Below are 26,527 nucleotides of genomic sequence, written 5' to 3'. Positions count from 1 at the left end.
GAGATAAACATGTACACACACACACACACACACACACACTTACATAGGCACTCCGTTGTGGAATTCCTCTATAGCTTGATAGTAGATGGTGATGGCCACCTGTGTGTCAGCGTCGAAGGTGAACTCTATGTTGTAACAGGCTTTGCTTTTCGCTGCCACGTCCTCCCCTGGCAGTTTCAGGTCCTCACTACACCTGCCAGCATGCAGAAACACAGGTAACGTCACCTACACACCGTTCCAATAATGTAATTACAGTATAGGGAGTAAACTCGGCAACCCACAAACAAAGCTTGTGAAAGCCTCCGGCCAGCTATTTGGTTCTGGGGGGGGGGGAGTTGAGATGTTGGACTAGTGCAATAAAACAGACTACAGATGTAGGATTTTAATTTGAGCCGGTTTGAGACAGGACGTAAAGAATTCTGAATTATTATGTGGATTATAATTAATGGATATTTTTTGTAGGGGTTGATACATTTTCCTTTGAGAAAATCAAGTCTAACATTTTAAAAGTGGAAATGACAAACTTTAGAAGTCTTTTAAACCTCAAACACACTACAAGTTTGCATTTCCTACTGTGCGGTAAAATTCTCAGTAACAAAAGGGTGATGCAATTAAGATCTTACATCTGTAAGCATAAGTAAAATAATAATGAAGGGGATATAAACTAGAAGTAAATTGTGTGTGAGATACTCACCGTACGAGCCTTAGTGTATCTTTACGGATGTTTATAAGGCTTCGTAGCGTCTTTACTGGCTCCTGAGGAGGCGGGGCCGCATAGGGAAACTGTAAAAGAACCAATCACAAAAGGTCACATCAATAACAATGACAAAAGTGTCACATGATCTGATCAACTAATCACCAAGCCCTTGATCAGTTGAATCAGGTGGGTTAGTGCAAAGCATTGTCCTGGATACTTCACCCACTTAAAACAATAGATACATTTTCTTTCCCAGCTTTTATTACTGGACTTTGCACAATCTGAGCGTCTTTCCCCAGTGTACTATGTTTTTGTTGCTGTCTGTGTAAGAAGAGAGTTGAGTGGGTCAAAAATACAAAATGTCCAACGCTTAACTATTTAACTGACATTATGATGTTCGTGTAAAGTAACTCAAGTTTGGGAGGAAAGACGACACCTGTAACAAATGAAATCTCCTCCCCTCTCAACAATCAATCCCCTCACCAGTGAACGGCTGCGTCTATAGTATCCAGATCCTGTTATCCTAATCTGTTGTTGTATTTCTCATCCCTCCACCACCCGTCTCCTCCCTTCTCCTTGTTTTTCAGGGGCCATAAGGGGGATTAACTCTGTGCTGAGAAGCAGAGACCACCAGGACTCCCACCCCAACACTCAGTCTTCATCTCCCCTTTCCGATCCATGCGACGACCAAGCAACATCCTCCCCAACCATCATCCTCCACCAACCATTAAGCTCCACCAAACATCATCCTCCACCAACAATCAACCATCAACCTCCACCAACCACCAACCATCATCCTCCACCAACCATCCACCATCATCCTCCACCAACCATCATCCTCCACCAACCATCCACCATCATCCTCCACCAACCATCATCCCCCACCAACCATCAACCATCATCCCCCACCAACCATCCACCATCAACCTCCACCAACCATCATCCTCCACCAACCATCAACCATCATCCCCACCAACCATCAACCTCCACCAACCATCAACCTCCACCAACCATCAACCTCCACCAACCATCAACCTCCACCAACCATCAACCTCCACCAACCATCAACCTCCACCAACCATCATCCTCCACCAACCATCAACCATCATCCCCCACCAACCATCAACCTCCACCAACCATCAACCTCCACCAACCATCAACCTCCACCAACCATCAACCTCCACCAACCATCAACCTGCACCAACCATCATCCTCCACCAACCATCATCCTCCACCAACCATCATCCTCCACCAACCATCAACCTGCACCAACCATCATCCTCCACCAACCATCAACCTGCACCAACCATTAAGCGCCACCAAACATCCTGAGCCATCAAGCCATCAACCATCCCGAACCATCACGATGCTTCAACCATCCCGAACCATCACTTAAATCATCAAGTTTTCCTCTTCGTCTTACAACACCATCTCTGACGGCACCTTTCAAGACTCTTCCATTTTACAACCATCTAACAATCATCCAACCTCATTCCGAGCTCAAATTCATTCTGAATAACATTATTCTACATTCATACCTTGTAACCTTTCCTGCATTAAACTATCTCAAATGCATTATGTTGAAGGTGTGGTTTATACTTCTTTATTCATCCTGGCACGGTCAGGCTGATAACGTGCCATTTTAGAAAACAGGTTTAGTGACCTTGATCTGCGGTTGTTTCCTTATTTTAGACGAATGCACTTTTTGTAAGTCATTCTGGATAAGTGTCTGCTAAATGACTGAATGTACTGTAAAATGTGTATAGAAGAACCTCTATGGAACATGCCATCCAGTAGGGAGGGAGGATGTGGTTGGATACCTCTACGCCGCTCTTCTGGGGGGAGGTGTGTGTGTGTGTGTGTGTGGTTTCCAGGAAAGGGTCCTGCTGTTAAAATACGGAATACCGACACATTAAAAAAACACACTCCAGCAGAGTTCTGCTATGAGATCTGAACATGCAAGCACACACACACACACACACACACACACACACACACACACACACACACACACACACCCCTCCTTCTCTCTATAGTCTTAATGTGACTCTGTTTTACAGGTCGGGTTGCAAAGCTACCAGTAATCTACCAAAGTTACCGGAATCTTCAGTAATTATCAGAAAATGTGTGACAATCTATTATAAATTTGGTAATTTATACTTCAATAACTTTTTTTTAAAAGTATGAATATATAGTACTAATTTTTTATGTACAGTTGAAGTCGGATGTTTACATACACTTAGGTTGGAGTCATTAAAACTTGTTTTTCAACCACTCCACAAATTTCTTGTTAACAAACTATAGTTATGGCAAGTCGGTTAGGACATCTATTTTGTGCTTGACACAAGTAATTTTTCCAACAATTGTTTACAGAAAGATTGTTTCACTTATAATTCACAGTATCACTATTCCAGTGGGTCAGAAATGTACATAAACTAAGTTGACTGTGCCTTTAAACAGCTTGGAAAATTCCAAAAAATGTCATGGCTTTAGAAGCTTTGATAGGCTAATTGACATAATTTGAGTCAGTTGGAGGTTTAACTATGGATATATTTCAAGGCCTACCTTCAAACTCAGTGCAGCTTTGCTTTACATCATTGGAAAATCAAATGTAATCAGCCAAGACCTCAGAAAAATAATTGTAGACCTCCACAAGTCTGGTTGATCCTTGGGAGCAATGTCCAAACACCTGAAGGTACCACGATCATCTGTACAAACAATAGTACGCAAGTATAAACACCATGGGACCACGCAGCCGTCATACCGCTCAGGAAGGAGACATGTTCTGTCTCCTAGAGATTAACCTACTTTGGTGGGAAAAGTGCAAATCAATCCCAGGACAACAGCAAAGTACCTTCAAATCAAATCAAAGTTTGTCACGTGTGCCGAATACATCAAGTGTAGACCTTATAGTGAAATGCTTACTTACAGGCTCTAACCAACAGTGCAAAAAAGGTGTTAGGTGAACAATAGGTAAGTAAAGAAATAAAACAACAGTAAAAAGACAGGCGATATACAGTAGCGAGGCTATATACAGACACCGGTTAGTCAGGCTGATTGAGGTAGCATGTAGATATGGTTAGAGTGACTATGCATTTATGATGAACAGAGAGTAGCAGTAGCGTAAAAGAGCGGTTGGCGGGTGGTGGGACACAATGCAGATAGCCCGGTTAGCCAATGTGCGGGAGCACTGGTTGGTCGGGCCAATTGAGGTAGTATGTAAAGTCGTGGCCAAAAGTTTTGAGAATGACACAAATATTAATTTTCACAAAGTCTGCTGCCTCAGTTTGTATGATGGCAATTTGCGTATACTCCAGTATGTTATGAAGAGTGATCAGATGAATTGCAATTAATTTCAAAGTCCCTCTTTGCCATGCAAATGAACTGAATCCCCCCCAAAAAAATCCACTGCATTTCAGCCCTGCCACAAAAGGACCAGCTACCATCATGTCAGTGATTCTATCATTAACACAGGTGTGAGTGTTGACGAGGACAAGGCTGGAGATCACTCTGTCATGCTGATTGAGTTTGAATAACAGACTGGAAGCTTCAAAAGGAGGGTGGTGCTTGGAATCATTGTTCTTCCTCTGTCAACCATGGTTACCTGCAAGAAAACACGTGCCGTCACCATTGCATTGCACAAAAAGTGCTTCAGAGGCAAGGATATTGCTGCCAGTATGATTGCACCTAAAATCAACCATTTATCAGATCATCAAGAACTTCAAGGAGAGTGGTTCAATTGTTGTGAAGAAGGCTTCGGGGCACCCAAGAAAGTCCAGCAAGAGCCAGGACTGTCTCCAGGACTGTCTCCTGTCTCCTGAATCTCCTAGTTGATTCAGCTGCGGGATCGGAGCACCACCAGTACAGAGCTTGCTCAGGAATGGCAGCAGGCAGGTGTGAGTGCATCTGCACGCACAGTGAGGCAAAGACTTTTGGAGGATGGCCTGGTGTCAAGAAGGGCAGCAAAGAAACCACTTCTCTCCAGGAAAAACATCAGGGACAGATTGATATTCTGCAAAAGGTATAGGGATTGGACTGCTGAGGACTGGGGTAAAGTCATTTTCTCTGATGAATCCCCTTTCCGATTGTTTGGGGAATCCGGAAAAAAGCTTGTCCGGAGAAGACAAGTTGAGCACTACCAACAGTCCTGTGTCATGCCAACAGTAAAGCATCCTGAGACCATTCATGTGTGGGGTTGCTTCTCTGCCAAGGGTGTGGGCTCACTCAATTTTGCCTAAGAACACAGCCATGAATAAAGAATGGTACCAACACATCCTCAGAGAGCAACTTCTCCCAACCATCCAGGAACAGTTTGGTGACGAACAATGCCTTTTCCAGCATGATGGAGCACCTTGCCATAAGGAAAAAGTGATAACTAAGTGGCTCGGGGAACAAAACATCAATATTTTGGGTCCAAGGCCAGGAAACTCCCCAGACCTTAATCCCATTGAGAACTTGTGGTCATTCCTCAAGAGGCGGGTGGACAAACAAAAACACACAAATTCTGACAAACTCCAAGCATTTATTATGCAAGAATGGGCTGCCATCAGTCAGGATGTGGCCCAGAAGTTAATTGACAGCATGCCAGGGCAGATTGCAGAGGTCTTGAAAAAGAAGGGTCAACACTGCAAATATTGACTCTTTGCATTAACTTGATGTAATTGTCAATAAAAGCCTTTGACACTTATGAAACGCTTGTAATTATACTTCAGTATTCCATAGTAACATCTGACAAAAATATCACAATGAAGCAGCAAACTTCGTGGAACTTAATATTTGTGTGATTCTCAAAACTTTTGGCCACGACTGTACATGAATGTATAGTTAAAGTGACTAGGCATTTATGATAAACAGAGAGTAGCAGCAGCATAAAAGAGGGGTTAAGGGGGGTTGGGGTGGGGCACACAATGCAAATAGTCCGGGTAGCCATTTGATTACCTGTTCAGGACTCTTTTGGCTTGGGGGTAAAAACTGTTGAGAAGCCTTTTTGTCCTAGACTTGGCACTCCGGTACCGCTTGCCATGCGATAGTAGAAAGAACAGTCTATGACTGGGGTGGCTGGGGTCTGAACATTTTCAGGGCCTTCCTCTGACACCGCCTGGTGTAGAGGTCCTGGAAGGCAGGCAGCTGAGCCCCAGTGATGTATTGGGCCGTACGCATTACCCTCTGTAGTGCCTTGCGGTCAGAGGCCGAGCAATTGCCATACCAGGCAGTGATGCAACCATGCTCTCGATGGTGCAGCTGTAGAACTTTTTGAGGATCTCAGGACCCATGCCAAATCTTTTTAGTTTCCTGAGGGGGAATAGGCTTTGTTGTGCCCTCTTCACGACTGTCTAGGTGTGTTTGGACCATTATAGTTTGTTGTTGATACAAAGGAACTTGAAGCTCTCAACCTGCGCCACAACAGCCCCATCGATGAGAATGAGGGCGTGCTCGGTCCTCCTTTTCCTGTAGTCCACAATCATCTCCTTTGTCTTAGTTACGTTGAGGGATAGGTTGTTATTCGGGAACCACCCGGCCAGGTCTCTGACCTCCACCCTATAGGCTCTCGTCGTTGCCGGTGATCAGGACTACCACTGTTGTGTCGTCTGCAAACTTAATGATGGTGTTGGAGTCGTGCCAGGCCATGCAGTCGTGGGTGAACAGGGAGTACAGGAGGGCACTGAGCATGCACCCCTGGGGAGCTTCAGTGTTGAGGATCTGCGTGGCAGATGTGTTGTTACCTACCCTCACCACCTGGGGGCGGCCCCTCAGGAAGTTCAGGATCCAGTTGCAGAGGGAGGTGTTTAGTCCTAGGATCCTTAGCTTAGTAATGAGCTTTGAGGGCACTATGGTGTTGAATGCTGAGCTGTAGTCAATGAATAGCATTCTCACATAAGTGTTCCTTTTGTCCAGGTGGAAAAAGGCAGTGTGGAGTGCAATAGAGATTGCATCATCTGTTGATCTATTTGGGTGGTATGCAAATTGGAGTGGGTCTAGGGTTTCTGGGATAATGGTGTTGATGTGAGCCATTACCAACCTTTCAAAGCATTTCATGGCTTATATATATATATATATCGAGTAAGGAGGCCTACAAACCTCTGTCAGAAAGAATGGGCCAAAATTACCCAACTTATTGTGGGTAGCTTGTGGAAGGCTACCCGAAAGGTTTGACCCAAGTTAAACAATTTAAAGGCAATGCTACCAAATACTAATTGAGTGTATGTAAACTTCTGACCCACTGGGAATGTGATGAAAGAAATAAAAGCTTAAATAAATCATTCTCTCTACTATTATTCTGACATTTCACATTCTTAAAATAAAGTGGTGATCCTAACTGACAGGGAATTTTTACTAGGATTAAATGTCAGGAACTGTGAAAAACTGAGTTTAAATGCATTTGGCTAAGGTGTATGTAAACTTTAGACTTCAACTGTATGTCAATATTTTCCATGACTTTCTAGTAGATAGACCATATGGTTCAAGAGAAAATAGCCTAATTAATGAACAAAAACAACCAATCAACAACGGCATTATTTTCAATGAACTCTTCAACTCTTCCAATTATTGAATTTTCTTCACAACTGCCACCAGTTTGACCACAAAACATTGACAACAAATACATATTGTTCTAGTCAAATAAATAAAAGTGCCTAAAAAAGGATATTATGCTGAAATGCTCATATTAAACACCAATGATATTCATTAACTTTGTGGTTTATATTTAAGATAATGCTTTAAAACTTTGTCATACTATTTGTTTATTTTTAAATCATCTTATTTAATGGTGTGATATAATTGACACGTGATAAAGGTCACACAGAGGGCCAGAGATAATTGCAGACACCTGTGATTATCTAAAATACCCAAAAGGGCCACTACATGTCTTGTGAGATTACTTCAAATCCTTGAAAGATAGATTGAATTCTGGTAGTTTACTGGTAAACTTTAAAAGTTTCCAGTAATATACTCTCCTTTTCCAACCATAATTACTGCAGTAAGCTGCTGTCTAAATCCCCAACATCACAGGCTTGTGTACTTCCAGTCGCACGCACACACACACACAGCTGTACAAATCCAGAGTAGGGGTCAATTTCATCTGAAATACACTAGACCTGTGCTGCAGATCACAGTTAACAACTCCGGGAGAGAGATGTAGTGAGTGGGGAAGAGAGATGTGGCTCTACATTGCCATCTGCTTAGAGAGGGCAGGATGACTTATATAACGGAATTGACACAGAGACAGAGAAAGAGAGAGACACAGAGATATCCTGTGTAGCTCAGTTGGTACAGCATGGTGCATGCAATGCCAGGGTTGTGGGTTTGATTCTCACGGGAGACCAATACAAAAATGTATGCACTCACTACTTACTGTAAGTCACTCTGGATAAAAGCTTCTACTAAATGACTAAAATGTAGAGAGAGCAAGACACAGACAGAGAGAGAGAGAGAAAGATGTTGTGTATGTGAGTATTTTCAAATGCTTGCCAAGTGTATTTCTAAATACATTCCAATATTCAACAATTTGCCTTTTAAAATAAAAAATATTTGAATACTTACTTCCAAATATCTTTGAAAGTAATTTAAATACCTTAAATAGTAAATCATATTTGAACCCAGGTTTAGTGTAGTGTAGTGTAGCTTAGTGTGAGAATCAGTACCGCCACTGGTCTGATTCCCAGGAAGTTGAGGTCAGTGTTCTCTCCGAACAGGTATCCCTCGGGGTGGGTGGAGTCAAACTTCTCCCCGCCCATGATGAAGTGGTTGGCAAAGTAGCTTCCTGTGGGGAACAAGAAGAGGGAGTGAGCAAACCTGATCCCAATACAGACACTACAGCCCAAATAGGTTTCTCCCCTTTTACTTGAACAGAGGACAGTTAAAGGAGCTCACCGAGCTAGGACAAGGTGTTCCAACCCTGGTTCTAATCTTAGCCAATAGGGGGAGAAACAGATAGGGAATAGGTACAGTAGACATTGCCTCTAAGCACTGATTTTATATCAGAAATGTCTTTATCCCCCTATTTGCTAAATTACGGTTTGTGGTAATGTAACTGATCCTAGATCTGTGGTTACACAGTAAAGTAATGTCTGGTAAACAGCAGACTAGGTAGGGTTGGCTGGTCTGAATCAACGTAGCTGTTCCGGCTGTTTCCACCCCACAAGCAGTGCTTGTAAAAGCACTTTGTGTTTTTCAACTCAGAAATTGGGGCGGCAGGGTAGCCTAGTGGTTAGAGTGTTGGACTAGTAATTGAAAAGTTGCAAGTTCAAACCCCCGAGCTGACAAGGTACAAGTCTGTCATTCTGCCCCGGAACAGGCAGTTAACCTGTTCCTAGACCATCATTGAAAATAAAAATTTGTTCTTAACCGACTTGCCTAGTTAAATAAAGGTAAGATTTAAATAAATAGATGATTCTGATCAGGAACAAAACACAGTTTTTATGACACTGCCTGGTGGAGAAATAATTAGAATGTATGGGTCATAGAAACGCAGACAGCCAGATACCATTCAAATTATAATCAGCTGTAGGGATTGTAAAGCCTATCAACTGCCCTTGAATGCCCACTGTGTGTATTTCTGCACAGACACACACACGAAGCTGAGGCTGAGCAATCCAAGTAGAGATCCCAGGCCATAGCTACTCAACAACGGTGATGGAAGTGGTTCAGTGAACAACGCTCAAGTGATGAGCCACCTTGCCTCACACCTTAAGGCTTGTGTTAGCTCCCTAGGCTAATTCATACCCTTTAGCTCAACATACTAACAGTCTTATACCACTTTCTTCTTCTAAAAAAAAAGAAATTCTCTCTTCTTAACTGCAATGACTGATCTGTCATGACTGGATAAGTGAACGCAGGGGCGCAACTTTCACTGGGAACGAGTGAAAGTTTTATCATTGTAATGTGATACAAAACGAGGCAACGGTGTGCTTTAGGACCATGTTGATGCCTCCAAGCGGTTGGGTAAACTGTTTTGGAGTGTTTATCCAGCTGGATTTAAAAAAATATTATAAAAATGATGTCCCCCCCACTTCTAAAACCAAATTTGCACTGCTGGGTGAAAGTATGCCTATGAGAATCCAAACTGAATGCAGATCATTTGGGAGGATGGGTATTAGCAATAAAGATGTTTATTTACTTAATTTCATTGTCCTCCAAGTGTTGCTGAATAGCCTCTCTTCTTCAGTTTGCCCTTAAATTTATGCACCTTGGTTGGAGAGCGAGGTAGCGGCAGTGATCCTTCCCTTTGCAGAAACAGGGTTTGAGTCTGGAATGGTACCCTATACCCATAGTGAACGATGGGCCCTGGTCAGAAGTAGCACCGTTAAGGAGGGTGCCATTTTTGGACATAACCAGAGACAAAGGGAGACATAATCTAAGGACCTGCAGCCAGACATACTCCTCTACATAATCTAAGGACCTGCAGCCAGACATACTCCTCTACATAATCTAAGGACCTGTAGCCAGACATACTCCTCTACATAATCTAAGGACCTGCAGCCAGACATACTCCTCTACATAATCTAAGGACCTGCAGCCAGACATACTCCTCTACATAATCTAAGGACATGCAGCCAGACATACTCCTCTACATAATCTAAGGACCTGCAGCCAGACATACTCCTCTACATAATCTAAGGACCTGTAGCCAGACATACTCCTCTACATAATCTAAGGACCTGCAGCCAGACATACTCCTCTACATAATCTAAGGACCTGCAGCCAGACATACTCCTCTACATAATCTAAGGACCTGCAGCCAGACATACTCCTCTACATAATCTAAGGACCTGCAGCCAGACATACTCCTCTACATAATCTAAGGACATGCAGCCAGACATACTCCTCTACATAATCTAAGGACCTGCAGCCAGACATACTCCTCTACATAATCTAAGGACCTGCAGCCAGACATACTCCTCTACATAATCTAAGGACCTGCAGCCAGACATACTCCTCTACATAATCTAAGGACATGCAGCCAGACATACTCCTCTACATAATCTAAGGACCTGCAGCCAGACATACTCCTCTACATAATCTAAGGACATGCAGCCAGACATACTCCTCTACATAATCTAAGGACATGCAGCCAGACATACTCCTCTACATAATCTAAGGACCTGCAGCCAGACATATTCCTCTACATAATCTAAGGACATGCAGCCAGACATACTCCTCTACATAATCTAAGGACCTGCGGCCAGACATACTCCTCTACATAATCTAAGGACCTGCAGCCAGACATACTCCTCTACATAATCTAAGGACCTGTAGCCAGACATACTCCTCTACATAATCTAAGGACCTGCAGCCAGACATACTCCTCTACATAATCTAAGGACCTGCAGCCAGACATACTCCTCTACATAATCTAAGGACCTGCAGCCATACATACTCCTCTACATAATCTAAGGACCTGCAGCCAGACATATTCCTCTACATAATCTAAGGACCTGCAACCAGACATACTCCTCTACATAATCTAAGGACCTGCAGCCAGACATACTCCTCTACATAATCTAAGGACCTGCAGCCAGACATACTCCTCTACATAATCTAAGGACATGCAGCCAGACATACTCCTCTACATAATCTAAGGACCTGCAGCCAGACATATTCCTCTACATAATCTAAGGACCTGCAGCCAGACATATTCCTCTACATAATCTAAGGACCTGCAGCCAGAGATGCAGTAGAATGGCAGACAGGGAGTCTGGTTACACTGGCTGTCTCTGTGTCCTTGGATATCAACCCTCCTCCACACACACATCCGTTACCACTCATGTTGTATCTTATACCTAGCATAAGGGCAGGGTTCGATTTACAGGGCCATAAATAAACTGATTTTAAAATCGGTCATTTGAAAAATGTAAGTGGACACTTTAATATCAAATATTGTCTGGGTAACAATTAAGTAACTTACTGTGATTGGTCTCAACTAAAATGGTCAAAAACAAACAAAAATAGCTTCTTAGCAAGAGCAATTTCTCAAGCAAGTATTTGGGGAGTGGTCTGAGAGGGGGAAACTGAAAATGAGATATTATTGGCAGAGAGGTTTGGAACTCTCTTTCTTATTGGTCTATTAGTGCATTTAACACATGGTGATTATAAGCATGGAAGGCCAAAACTCCATCCCACCAAAAAAGGTTGAAATTTCAGGCGGTATCTTCAAACAGCTCTTACACAAAAAAAGGTATATCATCATGTTCACAATTTCACAGTATTATTCCTACCTCATTATGGAAATATATATAAAACACGGGGAAATCATGTTTTTGACTGCAAAGGGCCTTTCAAATATAATTATATTCAACATTCTGGCTTGTAACAGCTAATGACAGGAAACTATCCTGATAAACTCATTTATGCCTGACATGGAATTCAATGTGGCGTTTCCAGGCTAGGTTCGCTCCTATTCATGAGTGTGCTGTTGCCAATGAGGCACAGGCACCACTTACCAGATTTCGGTGGATAGCGGTACACCGAGTTGGACGGTACATCGACCTCTTCCACTCCTGCATTTTGTCTGCTGGTCAAAGCTCCCATTTCCACAGAATATAAAATCTCAAATTAACGTACATACCAAGAAAACATTCGCTATTCTCAAAAAACTCTATTGTCTTTAACTTAAACCAGTTCCTGCTGCCGTTTCCATTGTTATTCTTGGTTTATGTCCTTGGTTCCCTGCCGTTAGCAGCCGTAGCCTAGTTGTTGTGCTCGTTCTGGGGATTAGTTGTTGTTATTGCTTTATCCAAAGCCCCGTGGGACTGTCACTGTTTGTTTAGAGGCAGAAAAGCAACAACTGCGTCCCTTTAACAGCAAAGCTTTGTATCCTTTCACTTAGCGACGCATTCTCCTCTCCACTGCAGCGCTTTTCGGGGGCCGCTTTGAGGAGGAAAACGAGGTATCTCCCTATGTAGCGCCGTATAACGGTCCACTCGACATCTTTTCTGTTTGTTCTCTCCCGTTTGTAAGGCCGTGCGGGGATGCTGATGGCTATCTTTGCTTGGACTCTCCGTGCTCCAATTGTCAAAGAACGAATCTAATGGTGGCTACCCATGACGTCAGGCACAAATCCGGACTATGGGTTTTGCGCAGTACAATATCAGCAGGCAGGCAGCTCCCGGTTCGCTATAACGTGACCTTCCCCAAATGTGGGAACGAATCACTGCAATGCTGCAGCAGATGATGGCTTAATAATGCAATGTATAGTGACTGTTACAACGACATGCAGAGCTGCGTAATTATATATATATCAAATTAAATGTGTCTTTGAAATTTGGACAGAAATAGACAATCAATTTAGGCTACACGCATCATTATTGATAGGCAATTTGGCAAGTATAGGCTTGTATCTGAACTGAACAGTGATAAAATAATATGAGAAACTGATAACATACCACGTAGGCTAGATAGCTACAGCGTTGCAGCCTATAATGTGCAAACGGTATGCTTTTGTATAACCTAATGTAGCAGGCGTAAAATACACTTGAACAATGTTGCTATTTCCACCTTGACATGATCAGAGAGCGTTAACTGTTGTACTACTCCAGTCCTCTATGGGGCACTGTAGGGCACCGGGAGGAGTTCTGAACCCGCCCACACAGAACAAGGAAGCTCTGGCGCCGCCATTTCACGTGCAAGGAGTTGAGAGAACGTGTGTGAGGTAGGCCTGGAAATCGGCAAAACAACATCGAATTTGACCAAAAATAACTATTTTAATCGGAAAACAAGTCCTGAATAGTCTGTTTTCGATTTGTAATCGTCTGGCTGTTTCACATTGAGGAGCAAAGATGAGCTACGGAAGGCCGCCGCCCGATGTCGAGGGTATGACCTCGCTCAAAGTGGACAATCTCACCTACCGAACTTCTCCTGAGACACTACGACGAGTTTTCGAGAAGTACGGCCGGGTGGGAGACGTGTACATCCCCCGCGATCGGTACACCAAGGAGAGCCGCGGGTTCGCTTTCGTGCGGTTCCACGATAACCGCGACGCTGAAGACGCGATGGACGCCATGGACGGGGCCTTGCTTGACGGGCGGGAACTGCGAGTCCAGATGGCGCGCTATGGCCGTCCACCAGACTCTCACTTCGGGCGCCGAGGCGGCGGTGGACCTCCAAGGAGGCACGGAGGCTATGGTCGCAGGAGCAGGAGGTACGTTTTTGGTTCAGTTTGAATAAAACATCGTAACTAGCAATTGTTGAAAACTACAGCAACGATGACGTAACTGGCCAAGTTCAGTCAAAGCATCATCTTTTGTTGACAATTCTATACCCAAAATTACAAATGTTTCTGATTGAATTATCTTATTAAAATATTAACCCTAGTGAATAACATCTTCATGAATCATTATAATAAGATATTTTCAGAGAATATACTTAAACTTAGTCGTGTTTCCAAATATTTCATAGAAATGTGAAGTAATTTTCCTTAAAAAATAATGGTAATTAAAGGTCCGTAAAACTTAAATTAGTGGCCCATGCGTTTATTTGCTTAAATCACTGAACACAACTGTTATTAGAGATGGCATTTATTTGCGCCAGGTGTCTATTTCCTTAATGCACACGGGTTTTTCTCTTTTGCATAGTTAATTGTTTAATTACAGCATTCACTTCCAGCATTTTTATACATTTTGTAATCTCCTGCACGTATCATTTACATACTGTGCTAAGTTTATTTTGAGTTACGTAACGGTAGTCTCCAAAATGTAATAAAAAAAATCCTGACTGCAATTTCGTCTGTTCTTACTTTCGCCGCTAGAGGGCGATCGGCCCTGTTGGTGCTTGTTATTTAGCTACCAGTTCTCTGCTGTTAGAAGCCAATGGCTAGCAGTTTCTCACTGGCAATTAAAATAGGATGATTGCAATTTGAGTCATTACCAAATTATTTCATTAAGCATTAAACCTCGTAAACAATACATTTCGACCTGTTTTTTTTGTTGTTGTTGCTGAAATGTCAAATCAAATGTATTTATAAAGCCCTTCCTAAAACCACAAACAGCAAGCAAATACAGGTGTAGAAGCATGGTGTGCCGTTGTGCCGTTACCTGGCTATTGGCTGCTAACAGCTGAGAACTGCTTTTTAACTGAAGTTGGACGGTATGTTAAAGTAACTTTCCTGTGTTGAAGTGGTGTGGGTGTACCCCAACCGAATAATGTGGGCATATACCGCTGTTAAAAATATTAATGCAAGTAGACCGCTGATTGGTAAACTAATCCTCAGGATGACATCATCCTCTGGGGAAATTGCCATCTCAAACGAGATAAAAAATTTGAGGTGGGGTTTTAGATTTTTTTTAATGAGTTGGCCGCAAATAAAACTATATAGGATGAGTCCACGTTATTTGGGTAGGAGTTTTTGGAATTGCAATTTTTTTCGCTGGACTGCTACTTTAAACCTAAGCTAATTGGAGATACACAACTGAAAACATGGTACCTAGCTCTCTGCAAAAAGTAAACTACTTCGCCAGGCAAGTTAAGCATTTGCATTGGTTTTTGTCTGGCAAAGTAGTTTGTTTACTTTTTGTAGAGAGCTAGGTACCATGTTTTCAGTTGCGTTTGTGAGTTGCAAATCTCCAATTAGTCTAGCAAAAGGACAGGGACTTGTTTAACCCGCGTTGCTGTTCATTTCTCTGGGTAAAGATTTCTCCATGTTTCTCCTCTTCCCCCTCAGTCGTTCGGCCAGCCCTCGTCGGCGCAGACGCAGTCGTTCCCGGAGCAGGAGCCGCTCCCGTGGCCGTGACTACAGCCGCTCCCGGTCTCGTTCCGACTCTAGATCCCGTTCCAAGTCCCGCACCCCCCGCAAGAGCAAGTCCCCATCTCGATCGAGGTCCCGTGGTGCTTCCAGGTCCCGCTCCCGCAGCCCGGCTTCCAACAGAGGCTCCAAATCCAGGTCGCGGTCCAAGAGCAGGCCCAAGTCCGCCGAGGACAACGGAACCGACTCTTAGTAACAACAGCTCCAACCCGGAGCCATTAAAACGGTACACAAGGAAGGGGAGAAGGGGTGTGACCATCACATATGTGTCAGGATAGTTTGGTTTGTGTAGGAGAGACTACAGGGTAGGTTTAAATTCAAATGCAGTTGGACAGTGTTCTGCAGCCATGACAGTCTGATATTGAGTGTGACTCTTTAGTCTTGTTTAGTCACCAGCGTTACAGCGTACCAGTCAAGACTGCAGAATCCTGACCCTGGGTTGTTGCAGGGGAAACTACGATTGTAAACTAGGTTTTAGAACCAGTTCAGAAAGTAGTCCACACATCAAGTAACATGCAGTTGCAGGGTACAAAGGTCAAGTCAGGAAATAAATCAGGATATCTGTACACTTGAATGCTTTTATTCAAGTGTGTGGGTGTCTACCAATGTTTTACATCCAACCAAACTGACACATCAGCCAACATTAGGATTTTATCTACATGGAAGGTCAGAAGTAAAGTAGGCAAAAATGGTTTACAATATTTATAAAATGGGCCTATTATTTTTGAGATGCTATATTTATGGCGGGGTGCTAAAATCAAACATTCGTTTACCTAAATGTGGAATTCTCTCCTCCAAGCTGCGGTCCTCTTGTCAAACAGAGAGGTGGGGGTGTGGCAGAGATGGCAGTGTGAGAGCAGTTAGTGTGGTGTGACGCGACCCGCCCATGTGACCTGCCTGTTGCTGAGTTGGTGGGTGCGATGGCGGTTGCTATGGAGCAGGTCGTCAATGGCGACGCGTGGTCCGTGCTGTCAGTTGGTGAGGTGTGAGGTGGTGGTGAGGTACGGAACTTTCACAGGACCACAGACAGAATTCTGCTGGCTGTACCGCTGTGTCTGTGGTCTCACTGGTGAAGGAGGGAGGACCCCAAGGTTTGTTGTCCAATAAATGCCTGAGTAAAAATAAGCAAACAATTGTGATATTGAGAGGTAGCTTTGGGTTGGGGCCCTTGGAGTGTGAAGACGACTGACGCCGTTAAGAACTTCCTGCCCACAAGGGAAAGGGTCAGTTCTATACCAGTAACATGGACAATTGACATGTTAAATCGCCATTTAAAAAACAAACCGACAAGTCCTCGGTGGAATGATCGGATCTGTACATTTGACTTTAGATTGACACAACTAGACAATCAAACTGTTCATCATTTGACCGCCACCAACACAGCTTTTCTTTTCTTTCCAGGTGAGATACGATGGAGACTTCTTCTCTGCGGACGCCAACCAGATCATAAGTCTGCCAGTGGACACCCCTCTATGCCCCACAGAATACTGACCAAAAGGTTATTGTGACTTGGTCTAAAATGATTTATTTGGTTTCAGTTGCCCAGAAAGACTCTACTATATAATTACCAAGGCGATGTAACTACCATGACTAGAGTAGAGGACACGTTTAAAGGTTTTGTGAGGTGACTACTGGATTTTCTCTTATTGTTAGTGCTGGTTTGTTGAATTTTGATTTGGTCTTGTTAATAAAACATTTTATGGTGAAGTAGCTACAGCTTTTCTCTGTATTTAGTAGTCTTTTATTCTCTACAGACAGATTCTGGTTTTTGAGTTAAGTGTTTTGTTTTTGTTTTGTTATTTTGCAGAGTTGATTTTAGCAAAGGGAGAGTGAATAGCCCCTAAATATTTTCCATTATTTTCTAAGCAAAAGCAGTAACATGTAGAGGGAATTGAGAGGGAACAATAATAAGCCAATATTGTATCAAATGTCACGTGTTATGTAATTGGTTAACCTGCCTAGCAGTGTTTGTTTTAGTTTTTTTGCCTAACGTATGTCTACTAGATCAATTTTTTTTCTTGCCGTTTCTCTGTTCTAAGTTTGCTTTCCTGTGAATTCTAACCCTCCTCTCTTGTTATCTTTTGTGCATTAGGCGCAGTTGTGTAGCAGTTGAGTATTGCTGGTTAGCTGTTAAGGTGCGATGCAGTGCTGATGGTGAGGTGGCAGTGCAGTGGCTGGCGGGGGTGTTGCGGTACCCTGTGAGTGCCTGGTGCAGTTGTCGCCCGGCGCTCGTCTTGGTGCTACTGCTGCCGTTTGCCTTGTTCTGGTTTGTAAGAGTCTGTGGTGGTAGATCTGATCACGCCATCTCTCCCCCTGTGTTGTTCTCATATGGTCTCTTCCCATTCCTGATGTACAAATACACTCCTTTTTCCCATTCTCTCTCTCTCCCAACCCTAGCCTGGTGGAACCAGCCTGATCGCTGCGTTTAACGTTTGTTCGATCAAGCTTGTTCCACCAGCCTATCCCAAACCCCCCTCCAACTGTGGTTTAGTCCCTCTGTTGTGAGCTGGTTGTACATTGTTGATGGAAAAGGCTCGATAGGGGAGGGTTTGGTGAAGGGCATTCCACTAGCTTAACAAATGAATCTGTGGATTTTGTGTACCCTCGCAAGATTTCTTGTAACTGCTTTAGGTGAATGCTAATAAACATTTGTGGTTCATTTGATTCACTATTTTGTTACAGGATCTGCCCTAACAGTCCTTAGGCCCGTCGGTAATGGCTCCTTCACACCGATAGCCAATACCCATTAAGTGATTTTCAAACTAGGTTCCTCATGAGTTGTTACAGCATACTACAATTTTATCAATTCTACACTTCTGAAAATGAAAAAAACATGTTTGTAATATTATTTAGTCAATGATTGTATTGCTACACCTTGAATGAAGCTGATGGCCATATTTACCAAGTATGTGTGTCTGCTTTAATATGGGCTTCAGCTCTCTGCTCATCTTCCATTAAACGCAAAGTCTATAGGTCTACAGGTCTATGTACCCAAAAGACAATGTGAGACCCACTACTGCACAAGCCAGTTCTTGACACAGTGCTAACTCTATACAAGTGGTTCTCAAACCTTTCCTGTGCGACCTCCACCCGTTCTATGTATTTTAGCTATTCCAGCGCTAGCACACATGATTTTACTTGTCAACTCATTATCAAGCTCTTGACTAGGTGAGCCAGGTAAGCTAATTCAGGGCTACAACATAACTGAAACGTCTTGGGTTTATGAAGAGGTTTGAGAACCACTGCATAGCCCTTGACTCAAACCGATTTGGATCTCAATTAGTGCCATTCCTTTATAATCCAGTGCTTTCACCGTGGCACACTAGGTGGGTGCAATGAATTATGTAGAACAGAAAATTAGCAGGTTCCGGACCTTGGTAAAATTTGAATACCTCTGCTCTATACCCATAGGCCATTTTCTCAGTCAAAAGTATGCCATGCTGAAAGGGCAAGGTGTAAGTGAGAAGCTTGCAATGTAATGGTCACCCAATACTCCGGTCCCTGTGTTTTGGTGCTGCTAGGGTCAAGCTTACTAAAGCATTGGGCGTGTTCCGCTGCCCAGGCGTTAACAGATCTCAACTGTGGTGTTAGGGCAAAAGACAAAACATGCACCTCCTTGGGTGTTTTATGTAACAGCTAACCACGTCATGGGTGCGTTCCTCTGCCCAGGCATTGCTGACGACTGCCGGATCTTATACGCCTGGATAGGTATTTAACATCAGCTAACCACTTATTGCCACGTTCAAAACAACTGGGAACTTAGAGAATCTCTGACTTCAGTGCGTTCATGACAACTGGGAACTGTGGAATCTTTCTTGAGCTCCAACTTTGTGACCTGAAGATTGACGTTAACCTAGTTTTTTCCCCAGTTGTCTTGAAAGCACCATAGATAGGCATGTGGAGTAATGAGTAGGATTCTGTGTTTTCACGTTAAAAAAGAGATTGCTTTTGATAATACTTCATCTGCGGCAGGTAGCCTAGTGGTTAGAGCGTTGGACCGACTTGTAGAGTAAAATTACATTTAAATATATGCCTTCCTAATGAAAACTAGTTTAAACATTTGAACACATATTTAATGGAAAAGAGATGTACAGTACCAGTCAAAAGTTTGGATACACCTACTCATCCAAGGGATTTTCTTTATTTTTTAAAACTATTTTCTGCATTGTAGAATACTATTGAAAACTTAAACTATGAAATAACACATGGGATCATGCATTATGGGGTATTGATAAACAAATTAAAATATTTTATATTTGAGATTCTTCAAAGTAGCCACCCGTTGCCTTGACAGCTTTGCACACTCTTGTCATTGGGTGTGTGCCACTCCAATACTTGTTGACGACATGGTTGTGCTGTGAAGATTGTTAGATTTGAGAAGGGTCAGTGCTATCCGGGATCATTGGGAAGTCCCTTAACCTTTGAAGTGGACATTTAAAACGTTTAAAGGTGAGGGTTTAGTGTAGGGACGTCCCAAGGACCCCGGATGGCACTGACCGTTTGAGAAGTGCGCTCCTCACCGCTTTTGGCCGTTCACTGTAACGGACCATAGACCTGTGCACTGCATCGATTACGGACATTACGTTTCCTTTCCATGCGTGTCACCGTGGTCAAAGCACCTTTTCTTACCTAAGACCTTTGTCGCCTTCAAAAAAACTGGGAATTCGGATGCATCCCGTCTTCATTGCGTCCACAACAACTGGAAACTCGGGACTGGGTAAAATCGTTTTGAATAGTCATCCAAAGAAGATCACTGACGTCTTGATTTGACCACGTTTTGTACGAGTTACCAGTTGACTTGAAAGCACCATACATTCTCCGAGCTACACTAGTGGACACAGTTATCGGTAATATTACAGCAACAAAGCCATCCGGACGCGGGGAGGCAAACTGAGACTGACTACCACATGAGTGAGAATACCGGGGATAGGCTCATTTAACGGTATTTCTCCGGTATAGGCTAAGCGGTAGAGCCTACAGACAAAAATAGAAGACAATATGATAAGCAGATCATCTTTTTCTGACTCGAATATTCTACACACTTTCTGTCTGCAACAATGGAATTTAGTTTTGTATTGCCTATTCTCTTCACGTTTCTTGCCACTACTCTGGTGACCTCATTGTTCAGTAACAACGACACTCTGCTGCTGACTCGTCCTCTGGCTTTGCAGCATCCAAAGCAGATCACTCAGGGGAGGAGGGAGCGATGAGATGAAAACTGGATTAGTTAAATAAGGACCGTCGGTAAATCTTACGGAGAAACAGGGGACAGTAGCAGGGCTAACCTCTGCGGACAAACCGGAGGAGGACAGTGAATGCCGATTCGTGGGGAAGATAACGGATCCGGTGGCAGCGGACAGAAGGACAGTTTGGAAGGAGGGGATCCACGCTGCCGCGCACGAGGAAATGGTGAAATCTGGCATTATGGTAATATAATGTTCTGTATGAGTATCCTATCCTATTTTGTTTAATTATAACATTATTGATGTATCAGAATACACCGTTTCTGCACATCCAACTCATTTACAAATGTATTTCTAAAGCCCTTCTTCATCAGCTGATGTCACGAAGTGCTGTACAGAAACCCAGCCTAAAACCCCAAACAGCAAGCAATGCAGGTGTAGAAGCACGGTCACACAGATAGGCTACAAGAGCCGTGCCTCTAATTGAATTAGCCATGCCCATGCTGCTTGGAACCTACAAGCTACTTGCAGCATGATTTTCTGAAGTGCACGTTGGGTGGCAGTCCAGTCCACTGTGGCTGACTAAACCATCACCGTAGATACTGAGAAGAAACACTAAGGTGTCAGTCAGCACCTTGGAGGGGGGGAAAGAGAAAGGGAGCAGACCTATGCCTTTGGGAGTGTCAAGGTGACACAAGGGGAGTGTCGGGTGTCAGGTCAGTAGCCTTCTGAGAGAGAGTGGGATAAAGAGGTAAAGCAATGGGGGGAGAAGATACATAGTGAGGAGTAGAGGAGACTTGGTCAGACAGACAGTCAAGTGCTAGATCAGCACCTAGCAGATAAAGGGAGAAGTCAAAAACATGAGCTATATAATTGATTTACATAAGCTTTGACTGGCATGAAATCACTGCAGCAGCACAACATACAGCGCCTTCAGAAAGAATTCAGACCCTTCACTTTTCCCACATTTTGTTACGTTACAGCCTTATTCTAAATTGGATTTAAAAAATGTTTTCCTCCTCGATCTACACAAAAAAATAATAATAACAAAGCAAAAACTGTTATTTTTTTATTTATTTTAGCAACAACAACAAAAAATAGATACATTATTTGCATAAGTATTCAGACCCTTTGCTATGAGACTCGAAATTGAGCTCAGATGCATCCTGTTTCCATTGATCATCCTTGAGATGTTTCTACAACTTGATTGGAGTCCACTTGTGGTAAATTCCATTGATTGGACATGATTTGGAAATGCACACAACTGTCTATATAAGGTCCCATGGTTGACACGGTGCAAAAACCAAGCCATAAGGTCGGGGGTCCTTAGAGGCCACTTATGCTGCTTGTGCCTGGAGCCGGCCCTGAGTCCAATGTTTCTCAACCTCACTTTCTCCTTCCATCTCTCTCTTCCTCTCTCTCTTCATCTCTGACAGTCAAGCCAACAGTGCTGGAACTCAAACCCCGCCTCAGCGCCGGTGGACATTCCAGGAAGATACTTTGGTCACCTACAGTTCCCTGAGAGGTGGTCTTTTCTCTTAGCAGATATGGAAGAAGTGGACGCAGAATGTGCGTCCATGAAATACACCCCCAGGATGCAGCGGACCAGCCAGATGGAGAAGATGAGGAGCTGGATGAGGAGCAGAGGTCTGTACTGGACTGGGCAGCATCTCAATACTCTGACGTGGCTTCCTCTCCTAGTCTCCTCTCCTTTCCCCTTATTTAAGTGCCACTGCTTACCAGCAGTAACTGGCCATGTCCAAATACCCATACTTGTGTTCTAAATAGTAGTCTTTTTGGGTATGCCAAAATATGTTTTATAGGTTGTGAGATTTAGAAAATGTAGTAAAGGCCAGGATGTCATACTAATTTCAGCTTTTCATCTCGTAGAATTTGCAGCACACTGTTGAGGAAGACGATAGTCTTTTGAGACCCACATGCGTTTGACAACAGCTAATTATCCAGATAGTGAATGCGGCGTGGAACACGCACCATTTTGCATTACATGACGCCTTCTCAGTATGAATGAGCTTAGAATGTTCATCTTTGTTGCTTACTGCATACATTTTTACTAAAAAAGTATGTTCTAAGTACTATGTAGTATGATTAGTACACAGTATGTAGATTTCGGATGTAGTAGACAAGACAGATTTCAGACACGGCCATTGTAAATAGTCTTTCCAACTCACTATAACCCTCTCCTGTCCAGTGTCCTCTGCTACCTTACAACCCCTATCCCTTTCTCCAAGTGTCAGTGAGTGTGTCAGTGAGTGTTGTCTCTGTGAGGTGATTTTGCTTAGCAGCTACTTCTATCCACGGCACCACTGGGGACTTAGGACTGACCAAGGCTCCGAAAACAAGGTGAAAGAAAGAAAGAGGAGGAAACCCCCCAACGAGTTGAGGGAGAAACACAAATCAGACCTTGGATCAGTGTTGGAGGGCAGCTTAATTTTACTCCAGCAGAAACCCAGGCCTGGTGTCTGTCTGTAACATCTGTATCCTGATCTCTATTTCTGCAGGGTAGAGTTCACCACTGACTTTACCTCTCTGTAAGCCGATCGGACAGACAGACAGACAGACAGACAGACAGACAGACAGACAGACAGACAGACAGACAGACAGACAGACAGACAGACGACGGACGGACGGACAGGCGTTGTAATAAAAGCATGGTAAAGTATGAACATGTGATTTCAGTGGCCATTTTACTCACACCATATTCACTGTTTTGTGTTTCTCCATGCTGCGCTTGGCTGAGTTGGGCTGGGAGAGACCATAAATATACTGCTGACCTGAAAAACAAATAACCAAAATCTAAAACGTAACCAAATTGAACTAATTCTGAAATTAAATGTCAGGTTACAGGTAAGTAGTGTCCGTATAGCTTTTTCTGTCTAGGCTGCACCATCATCTAGCTTTGCTGACCTAGGTTCTGCACTTTTTTTCATGAACCAGTTGTCGTTAACCATCTGTGCATGAATGTAGACTAGACTTGATGTTTATAAACCAGCCTGTTCCAATGTGTTTTATCTTTTTCCTTGGCCAGGTGAGGGCAGCAGAGTGGACACTCCGATTTGTAAACCTTTGTGTTTTTCCCAGGGTGCAACGGGAGCAGCTGGCAGCCATCTTCCAGCTGCTGAAGGAGAACCAGGAGACGTTTGGGGAGGTGTCAGAGAGAGACGTGGAGGAGCAACTCTACTCCATCTAAACCCCTAGTCTACTCACAGTCGACTGTACTACGTCTAACTCTACTTTCCCCAAACTCTACTCTATGTTAATCCCACATAAAGCTCACAATCAAGATTAAAGTGCATTCACGTGGTCCACTGGGTTTCAAAGGGGGTGTTGTTTCAAAGGTCCACTCTGTTTTGAGGCACATACTCTTCTCTAAAGATTCTGAGGTGATGGCAAATCAGGCTTTGGATAGTTGGGCCAGTGATTTGATTGGTCTGATAAAATACGAGGTTCTTATATCGTACACACCCATGAAAGCCAACAGTTTCAGCAAGCCTCACATCAAACTCTTATCTGAACAGATCTTTCTCCTTTCAGCTATTCCCTGCCTTGCCTCGGCCGTATCCTTATCTCGTCCATTGCTATCTCTCCTCACCCTTTCCCATGTAACACCCTTTCCCATGGAGCACCCTTTCCCATGGAGGACTCTTTCCCATGGAGCACCCTTTCCCATGGAGCACCCTTTCCCATGGAGCACCCTTTCCCATGGAGCACCCTTTCCCATGGAGCACCGTTTCCCATGGAGCACCGTTTCCCATGGAGCACCCTTTCCCATGTTCGCACCAATGATGTGTTTGTTCAAACAGAGGCGTCTAGAGTCTAGACGCCTCTGTTTGAACAAACACATCATTGGTGCGAACACAAACATGTACATTAGATACTCCAACACGGCTTCTGCTGTTTATTACTTTTATATACCATTCAAAGCAATAAACACTGTGTCTTTGATACAAGTAATGGCGTCATCGTTGTGTCAATTCTGGATTTTGTCGTCTCCCCTGTGTGTGCAAGTGTGTGGCTGGCAATGTAATCTGACTAAATGTCTGTACTAATAATAATAATGAATAATAGATTTTTAAACCTTTTCGTTTACAGACAGAAATCAAAACTGTGCAGAGTTGCATACTTACTGCATTCATACTGCATGATTTTTACACTAAGTTTGAAACTGTTTCTGAAGAAGCAACAGATAAGGCGATGACATCAGCCATCCATTCAATGAAGGATTGTGCAACATCTTCTCCAAAGACATTAAGACACATCTACAGTAAGGCTTTATTGAGCTTACACATTAAATGTATTGCTAACGCTTTTGGGATTTGAAATGTTTCTCCTAAAATGTCTTTACATGTCACATGCCTATGCATTTATTTATTAGTGGTGTAAAGTACTTAAGTAGTACTTACTAAGTATTTGTACTTAAGTCGTTTTTTGGGGTATCTTTACTATTTATATTTTTGACAACTTTTACTTCACTACATTCCTAAAGAAAATGATGTACTTTTTATTCCATACATTTTCCCTGACACCCAAAAGGACATTTTGAATGCTTAGCAGGACAGGAATATTGTCTAATTCACACTCTTATCAAGAGAACATCCCTGGTCATCCCTACTACCTCTGATCTGGTGGACTCACTAAACAGAGAACGTCCCTGGTCATCCCTACTGCCTCTGATCTGGCGGACTCACTAAACAGAGAACGTCCCTGGTCATCCCTACTACCTCTGATCTGGTGGACTCACTAAACAGAGAACATCCCTGGTCATCCCTACTACCTCTGATCTGGTGGACTCACTAAACAGAGAACATCCCTGGTCATCCCTACTGCCTCTGATCTGGCGGGCTCACTAAACAGAGAACGTCCCTGGTCATCCCTACTACCTCTGATCTGGCGGACTCACTAAACAGAGAACGTCCCTGGTCATCCCTACTACCTCTGATCTGGCGGACTCACTAAACAGAGAACGTCCCTGGTCATCCCTACTACCTCTGATCTGGCGGACTCACTAAACACATGCTTCGCTTGTAAATGATCAAATAAAATGTTATTTGTCACATGCGCCAAATACAACAGTGAAATGCTTACTTACAAGCCCTTAACCAACAATGGGGCTATATACAGGGGGTACCGGTGTCAAAGTAATGGAGGTAATATGTACATGTAGGTAGAGTTATTAAAGTGACTATGCACATATAATAATAGGGAGTAGCAGCAGCGTAGAAGAGGTGGTGGCAAGGCAATTAGTCTGGGTAGCCATTTGATTACCTGTTCAGGAGTCTTATGGCTTGGGGTAGAAGCTGTTCAGAAGCCTCTTGGACCTAGAATTGGCGCTCCGGTACCGCTTGTTGTGCGGTAGCAGAGAGAACAGTCTATGGCTAGGATGGCTGCAGTCTTTGACAATTTTTAGGGCCTTCCTCTGACACCACCTGGTATAGAGGTTCTGGATGGCGGGAAGCTTGACCCCAGTGATGTACTGGGCCATACTCACTACCCTCTGTAGTGCCTTGCGGTTGGAGGCCGAGCAGTTGCCGTACCAGGCAGTGATGCAACCCGTCAGGATGCTCTCGATGGTGCAGCTGTAAAACCTTTTGAGGATCTGAGAACCCATGTCAAATCTTTTCAGTCTCCTGAGGGGGAATAGGTTTTGTCGTGCCATCACGACTGTCTTGGTGTGCTTGGTCCATGTTAGTTTATTGGTGATGTGGACGCCAAGGAACTTGAATCTCTCAACCTGCACCACTACAGCCCCGTCGATGAGAATGGGGTGTGCTTGGTCCTCCTTTTCCTGAAGTCCACAATCATCTCCTTTGTCTTGATCACATTGAGGGAAAGGTTGTTATCCTGGCACAACACAGCCAGGTCTCTGACCTCCCTATAGGCTGTCTCATCGTTGTC

General features: G+C 43.6%; 2 protein-coding genes across 12 annotated transcripts in view; one reads left to right on the top strand and one right to left on the bottom strand.

The window, feature by feature from the left end:
• The window catches only part of LOC115144443 (E3 ubiquitin ligase RNF157-like), a 34,111-nt gene extending 20,870 nt beyond the window's left edge, over positions 1-13,241 (bottom strand). For 6 of the 7 annotated variants that reach the window (XM_029685490.2, XM_065002659.1, XM_029685494.2 and 3 more), the window contains exons 1-4: positions 12,136-13,241; positions 8,338-8,456; positions 695-783; positions 44-193 (exon numbers count right to left, since the gene is read on the bottom strand). In XM_029685490.2, the coding sequence (XP_029541350.1) occupies positions 44-193; positions 695-783; positions 8,338-8,456; positions 12,136-12,223 (446 nt within the window). In that variant the 5' untranslated portion in view covers positions 12,224-13,241. The remainder of the gene's footprint in view (positions 1-43; positions 194-694; positions 784-8,337; positions 8,457-12,135) is intronic. The other variant, XM_029685491.2, reaches the window with a different exon arrangement.
• Positions 13,242-13,312: 71 nt separating this feature from the next.
• Positions 13,313-18,090, top strand: LOC115144444 (serine/arginine-rich splicing factor 2-like). 5 transcript variants are annotated; one of them, XR_003865817.2, is made up of 3 exons: positions 13,313-13,832; positions 15,351-16,432; positions 16,833-18,090. XR_003865817.2 is itself a non-coding variant. In XM_029685498.2 (3 exons), the coding sequence occupies exons 1-2, from the start codon at positions 13,471-13,473 to the stop codon at positions 15,622-15,624; spliced, it is 636 nt and encodes a 211-aa protein (XP_029541358.1). In that variant the 5' UTR covers positions 13,313-13,470; the 3' UTR covers positions 15,625-15,657; positions 16,833-18,090. The 5 variants fall into 5 exon arrangements, 2 of the variants coding, with proteins under 2 accessions (XP_029541358.1, XP_029541357.1); XR_003865816.2 differs by having other exon boundaries at positions 15,351-16,522; XR_003865815.2 differs by having other exon boundaries at positions 15,351-16,929; positions 17,524-18,090.
• Positions 18,091-26,527: the final 8,437 nt, after the last annotated feature.

The sequence above is a fragment of the Oncorhynchus nerka genome, linkage group LG16 (genome assembly GCF_034236695.1).
Source record: "Oncorhynchus nerka isolate Pitt River linkage group LG16, Oner_Uvic_2.0, whole genome shotgun sequence".
Taxonomy (NCBI): domain Eukaryota; kingdom Metazoa; phylum Chordata; class Actinopteri; order Salmoniformes; family Salmonidae; genus Oncorhynchus; species Oncorhynchus nerka.
The sequence above is the reverse complement of the archived record's forward strand: the minus strand, read 5'-3'. Positions and strand labels throughout refer to the sequence as shown.